Raw genomic sequence first — 7,386 nt, 5'->3', positions numbered from 1 at the left:
GGTTATAAGTACATGTAACTATTTTCGATACTTAGAAAAAATTAGCATCCCCTCACATAGCGTCTAAAATTTTTCCCTTTTCTTCCGTATTTTGTTATTTATGATTTTTTTATTTGATAGTTTTCTACGTTGATTGGGATAAGGTTCCACTAGTTTAATTTTTTCAACGAAAAATGTTTACTCTAGCTTTGCTTAAAATCAGCTTCTTTTCAGTGAATTTGTTTGTTACACTTCTAACATATTGGTATATGCTTCATCTCTACGCCAGCATTTGATTTCAAAATGTAAAGAAACAATAACTGTGTGATTCTTTTGATTTGTGACATCTAATTTTTAATGAACATATTGTGCAAATGAGATTACCGATAATTTTCCAGGGTTACACATGCATTCATTTTGTTCCCCTTTTTTAAAATGAAATATTTAAATTTCAATTTTATTTGAAAAATGTAAAACTTGCACTGTCATTTAAGTAGTTATGCCTCTTCGTGAGATAATGAGGGCCCCTCTTTATTTTCAAATGTATACAAAGTCGATTTTAAACGGTTCAAAAAGTGCTATAAAATTCAAACGAAAAGACTTCATTGGATTTCTAATTTCCAGATTAACCAAATAGGGAATGATAATATAGAGGTCTACATATAAATAGTAGGGAAATTTACAAATCCTGTCTCAGTTCACATGCGATTTAGTTGAAATTCTTATTTGATTTTCAAATTATGTTCTTTGTTATTATGAACTGCATCCTTCAACTATCGCTTCACCACATTGACGATTGGATATCATGCGCGACCAAAAAAACACGTAAAAATGATGTCTTTTTCACGATAGGGCACGTTATGTACGTAACGTGATAAGGGTGTCAAAACGCAAAAATAATGAAAAAAAGTATCTATTTCGCTAGGAAATTGCGTGTTTAGGGTGGAATTTGTGGGGATGAGAAAATAAAATAAAAATGTTTTATAAAGGATGTCCTTTTTGCCCCAACACTTCGTGTTTAGAGTCCGATTTGCGCGAGGTGTAGAAGGTGAGGTCGTACTAAACCAAATAAGGTAAAGCCGACGACCGAAGGACCCGTAATAATAAAACATTCTTGTACTTGTTTAGGGGTTCAATTCAGGGAATATTTGCTAAGAATTTCGTTTTGTTTCCAATACTTGTTAAGGATAGGGTTTCACACGCCAATACTTGTTAAGGGGTGCATTTTTAGAACATGGAAATTACGTGTTTAGGGTGCTTTTCGAGACCCCATGGTCGCGCATGGTATCCACTCGTGAATGGAAGTGGCCCGACCCCCCGGGGGCCAAATCATGAAAACCCCCTCTATCGTCTGTCGATGCGATCGACTGATTTTCAATAGATACATCGAGAGACTCCAGGCCAAGGTCTCTGTAACACTTGCCTAACAATATTTTCAAAGAGTTGAACAACATATCTCACAATCGACAATCATCGAACTTCGAAGTGGGCAAATACCTTTACACTGCGTGAAAGTCAGAACGAATAAATGGCAGACGCTACTTCGGAAAAGCAGAATGGTTCGACTCCAAGCGTTCAAACCCCGCATGGGCCGCGGACTCGCACCATCCTGTGGTGTGTGCCACGTTCTTGTTCCACCGCCCTCACCAAGTGCCTGAGCTTTTGCAAAGAGACCGAGGTGTGGTTCGAACCCTACCTCTACTGCAAGGCGACAACCGACACAGTGAGGGAGGTATTAGGCCTCCACCTTCCCCGTCAATACAAGGGAAATGAAGAACAGTTTAGGCAAGCTGGTGATCTATTCGACAAGATTTGCCACTGTGAAGTAAGACCGGAATATTTATCGTAAGTTTAATATTTTATAACGGATAATCTTACCTACTATTTTTTTCTGATAGTATTTATAGCTATGCTGCATGTGTATACTGCCCAAAGCCGGGTTGCGAAGTTATCGGTTTTTTATTTAATAGCTATTTTATAACGTGCAAAATAATGTTGAAATTGTGATATTTTTTTAAAACATTCCAATAGATGATACCCTATTGCTAGTGTTTAAGAATAGTTACATATAAAATAGGGGGCTTCAGACGAATATTGACCCCCCCTTCCCCCCAAAAAGAAAAATCTTGGAATTAAATCATTCATGATAAAAATTACAGTCCTAATACTAGTCACCATTGGGTGATTTAAACAGATCTAAGCCTTTAAATTCACGCTGTGATGTGAATCAAGTAATTTCCGATTGGCAGTTCCCTAAACTCTAGATAAGTGGTTACCAAAAGTGCTCCGCAAAGTTAATTATGGAATGATGTGCTCACTCCACCTGGCATTAGGTTCGTTATATTAAAGGAGAATGAAACCTTTAGAACAAGATAGCTTGTGTGAAAGCAGAAAAATGAAAGAAACAGATCAACGAAAGTTTGAGAAAAATCAGACAAATAATGAGAAGGTTATGAGCATTTGAATATTGCGATCACTAATGCTATGGAGATCCTCACATTGGCAATGCGGCAAAGATGTGTGATGTCACCGATGAACAACTCTCCCCATTACACTAGTATATATTTCACTTAAATTGCCCCTTTTATCACATCTATCAGTAGATAATGTATTCTTTCTATAGGAGGGCATGTAATACAGATTTTTAAAGAATACATCACGGATAAAATTTTATATCACCATAAGAAAAAGCAAAAAGAGACATTTTGGGGGTATTTTATAGTCCATCAAAGGGAAAGTTGTTCACATATGACATCACACATCCTTGTCGCATTGCCAATGAGAGGATCTCCATAGCATTAGTGATTGCAATATTCAAATGCTCATAACTTTCTCATTGTTTGTCCAATTTTTCTCAAACTTTGTTTATTGTTATTCTTTGATTTTTCTGTTTCAACACAAGCCTACTCATTCCAAAGGTTTAAAATCCAACTGTGGTTATAAGATTTGTGAGAGGGAAGAAAAATAAGTAAAACAGGAGGGTAAAAAATTGAAAGAAATCGAATAGGCAATGAGAATGTTATACCTGTTTAAAAGGTAAGATTCTTATGTTTATGTCAAATTGGCAACATTATCAAAGGCCATTTACTTAATTATAATGTATTTGTTGTTTTCTATTAATTAAGTAGATATTCCCCAGGGGTAGTAATCATAATATCAAACAGACATCATATTGCTCTAAGTCTCCTGGAAGTAAAATAGAATTTGAAGTAGAACCTTTCAAAAATGAAATTTTAGCCATCTTGTGGGAGTAAATGAAAGGGTAATCATTGCTAATCATCTCTATAACCATGATAACATCAATGTGGCGAATTCGAATTCTCCATAGGTATTACCAATTTTTACAACTTTTAAAACTTCTTAACTTTCTTATTGTTTATCCGATAGTGTTTAAACTTTCAAATATCTACTTGTCAGATCTTCACTTTTCCTCTACAAACAACCTTTAATTTTTGCTGGATTCCCCTTTAAGTTTAACATATGTGTTATACAGTGCGTATCAAAAAAAGTTTACACTTAGAAAAAATCCTGTAAAATTATACATTTGTAATATCCTGAAGATTTTCCCACATTCTATCATTGGTACAGATCCATTTAATCAAATGACGATATAACTGTCGAAAAATATTTCCGCTTGAGTGAGCACCACTTACTTTTGAAAAGCTGGTGAAAAATGATTTGCGCAGAACTTTGAAATAGTTATGCAAATAAAAGTATCCCTTAATCATGAAGAACACGTGGAATATAGCTAGTAAAATTGATTTTGAAGATATCTTTTTTTATAACCTTTTTTATCTTGTTTACTTTCCCGAAACCCTTCGAAGAGTGCATTGCGCCCCACCCCACTCCCCCACACACCGAGGCCATCGTGACAATATTTGCTTTACACTGAGCTGTGAATTACATGAAATAACTTAGGCTTGATTTTCATTGTGTTAATCATTTTCAAGCTTGGAAAAGTGTGGAGAAACAAGTATTAAATGAAACATGAAATGTAAACCCAATTTAAATGATAAAAATGCTGGAGATGTCTGATATTAACTTTTCTTCAGATTCAGTTATGTCCTCAGATCCAGCTGGCACAGAAAGTGTAAAGGTTGTGCTTACTAAGTGTTGAAATTTCAATTTGGGTGGAAAATTGTTACAAAACGGTTGAATGTATCCGTTTTATTTCAATTGACTGAAAGTGCAAGGGAAATGTATAAGAAATGTTTCGCAAGGTAAGTTTGATTTCGCCCTTTCCCCTTGACACAGCGTGAAAACAAGCATTTCTGCGCAAACAGATCTCTGCGAGCTTTACAATAATGGACAGTGCTCACTCAAGTGTAACATTCTGTCAAAACTTTTACTCTCATTGGATAGATGAGACCCAAACCTAAGATTATATGAAAAAAAATACCCACATGTTGTATATTTTTTAATTCCCAGAGCTTTTTCAAAGTGTAAACTTTTTTTTTGATACGCACTGTATGGAGTGGTACAAACAAGGAATTACCACATTGCAAAAACATTGGTGTTAATCTAACACCAGCCCATATTCTTTATATGACCACGCCAGAGAAGTGTTAAAACTAAACCAGCCTGCATGGTTATGGTCTAACACCAGATAGGTGTTTATTCAACACCAATAAGTATTAAAACAGCAAGTTTTTTTTTAATACTTCTCCGGTGTGGACATAATAGATTCCGGGCTGGTGTTAAATCAACACCGGAGTTTTTGCAGTTCAGCACCTTTAACTCCTTGGAATAAGGAAGTTGCATTTTTAAACGTGCGTAGAGAAAAGTGATTGCTTGCCCTTGTGTCAGTTTTAGTAATTTCCCCTCTCTCGTTAAAAATGCGATATTACTTAAAACGGATATAACATAATAGTGGTAATTGTGACTAATCAAAGTAATGTAATATTACTCTGCATGCATCTGAAGATATGTATTTAAATCGTGTCACATGACCGATCAATCACATAGAAAATATATTGTAAAATGCCTTTCATAATGAAATCCGGAGTCTTTGTCGAAAATTGGTGGGTCAAAACCTCCCTGTTTCGTCCTGGGATGTAAAAAGCGACATATTATTTGCAAATGTTCGTCAGATCCGAAACTTAGAACCAAACTGCTCTTCCGGGTCACAAATTTTCGACAAAATCCCCCTTAAATCATCGATTTGCAGGACATGCTCAATGAATATGCATAGAACTGTTTCACTATTATGACATGTCATAACTTTGCTTTTCTCTTTCCGGTTTTGATGAAATCTTCAGTGTTTTTTGTCAAAACCATATCATTTTCAGCATGAAGTGCCTCTTTAAGTAGCCATGTGATCTGATCACACCGAATTCCAATCCATTTCCACTCTTTTTATAAATACAGGTTTGCGTCAATTGGTAAATTCTTGGAAAGCTCCAGCGAACGTCATGTATTTGTCAAGGACATGGCATACGCTATCACGCCGAATGAATACATATTTCTTCCTGAAGGTTACAAACACGTTTTCCTCATTCGGCACCCACTTCGGGTGTTTCGTTCGTGGCGGAAGGCAATGTTCGCTCAACATTCGGCTCTCGGTCTACTGAAGGGCGAGGCCGCGGTCGAGGAGACGTACGACCTCGAGCGTGATTGTCCATATTTAAACTCAGGTGGCCTTATGATCAAGGATACTTACGACATATGGAAGTACGTCTGCGAAAATCTAGACAGCGATCCGATTGTCATCGACGGCGACGATCTGCTGTCGAAGCCAGCAGAAGTGTTGCCGAAGTTCTGCAAAGCGATTGGGCTTCCTTACGACGAGTCGCTATTATCGTGGGACGCTTCTGCCGAAATTACGAAAAGCTGGAAGCTCCCGGCTGATGGGCTTGTTGGAAATCTGGTCCATTTATATGGGACGGCCATTTTGAGTGGGGAGTTTCTGGAGGCGAGTAAACCGCCCTCTCGTGACGAGGTTACCGCTGACGTCCTGAGATGTAGCGATGAGATGATGAAATATTATGAAGAGATGTATGAAGCCCGCACAAAATAGCAAAGTAGTTATATCGGCATGAATGGCCACAACACAGAAATGTATAAAAAGTCTCTGTCACATGATGTTTCTAAAGATACCATCTGGCTCCGTGTAAAGACTTTTGGTATAGAGAATAGATGGCAATGACGTCATTATTTTCCTTCCTGGGTATGTTCTGGTGGAAAAGATCCGTCGCTTTCACCACAGAACACCGGATTCGACTCTTAAAAGTGCACGACTCGCCTTAATCGTCGGCAGTGTTTAGCATAACGATATGGATCCTATAAATATTGAAAACGTACATAGTACTTGGTCCTAATTCTGAAGCCAGGAGGGTGTAGCTGTTCGTAAGTTAACAGCGATTGTAAGAACAATTGGGGAACCTTTCTTACGCGCTCAATAGTCACCAACGAACATTTAATGCTGAATAACATTTACCACAAGAGAGGATCACCAGTCGTTCTCAAAGTTATCGTAACTTAAAGGACATGTCCACCCCTACAAAAACTTGATTTGAATAAAAAGGGAAACATACAACAAGCATAACACTGAAAATTTCATCAAAATCGGATGTAAAATAAGAAAGTTATGGCATTTTAAAGTTTCGCTTATTTTCAACAAATAGTTATATGAACGAGCCAGTTACATCCAAATGAGAGAGATGATGACATCACTCACTCACTATTTCTTTTGTAATTTATTATATGAAATATAAAATATTGTTATTTTCTCGTCATTGTCATGTGAAATGAAGTTTCATTCTTCCCTGAACACGTGGAATTCCATTATTCCAACAATTTGTGCTTCAGGCAAGGAGGTCCTAATCGTCAAATTCGTAAAAATCGAAATATTGTATAATTCAAACAATAAAACACAAAAGAAATTAGTGAGTGAGTGACATCATCGACTCTATCATTTGGATGTAACTAGCTCGCTCATATATTTGTTGGAAATAAGCGAAACTTTGAAATGTCATAACTTTCTCATTTTACATCCGATTTAATGAAATTTTCAGCATTGTGCTTGTCTGAATTTTCTCTATTGATTCAAATCAACATTTTTCTGAGGTGGACTTGACTTTTAATTACGAAAAGCTTTAAGAAACGGCCCTTGGTTTGACCTGGGCCATACTCTAACTCTGTGTTAAGATTATGGGAAGCCCCAAAAAGTAATAAAATGCGTTTACGTTATAATGTTTCTTACGTTCAATTTTTATTGTTGTAATGATAAGAAAACCATTTCAGTAATTATTCCCAGACAGATATGAACAATTCGAGTTGTAAAATGAGCTGTCCAACTGAATGTGTACTGTTCACAGTTGGTTATCCATACCTGGCTATCCATCGCTAAAACCACAAATTTCTTATTTTTTCTGAAGACAGCATTCGTTGGAAATTAGCATCATGCGA

At 36.6% G+C, this 7,386-nt stretch overlaps 1 protein-coding gene across 1 annotated transcript; it reads left to right on the top strand.

The window, feature by feature from the left end:
• Window positions 1–1,352: 1,352 nt before the first annotated feature.
• On the top strand, window positions 1,353–6,466 carry LOC121412702. The gene is made up of 2 exons (XM_041605479.1): window positions 1,353–1,824; window positions 5,347–6,466. The coding sequence occupies exons 1-2, from the start codon at window positions 1,508–1,510 to the stop codon at window positions 5,993–5,995; spliced, it is 966 nt and encodes a 321-aa protein (XP_041461413.1). The 5' UTR covers window positions 1,353–1,507; the 3' UTR covers window positions 5,996–6,466.
• The last annotated feature ends 920 nt before the right edge of the window (window positions 6,467–7,386 follow it).

This window comes from Lytechinus variegatus, chromosome 4, assembly GCF_018143015.1.
Source record: "Lytechinus variegatus isolate NC3 chromosome 4, Lvar_3.0, whole genome shotgun sequence".
Taxonomy (NCBI): Eukaryota; Metazoa; Echinodermata; class Echinoidea; order Temnopleuroida; family Toxopneustidae; genus Lytechinus; species Lytechinus variegatus.
The sequence above is the reverse complement of the archived record's forward strand: the minus strand, read 5'-3'. Positions and strand labels throughout refer to the sequence as shown.

Bases quoted from the DNA above. Each gene is read 5' to 3' on its own strand.
- LOC121412702 (XM_041605479.1), top strand. From the start codon at position 1,508: ATGGCAGACGCTACTTCGGAAAAGCAGAATGGTTCGACTCCAAGCGTT. The intron at 1,825-5,346 runs GTAAGTTTAATA...TTATAAATACAG, and splicing joins GTAAGACCGGAATATTTATC to GTTTGCGTCAATTGGTAAAT.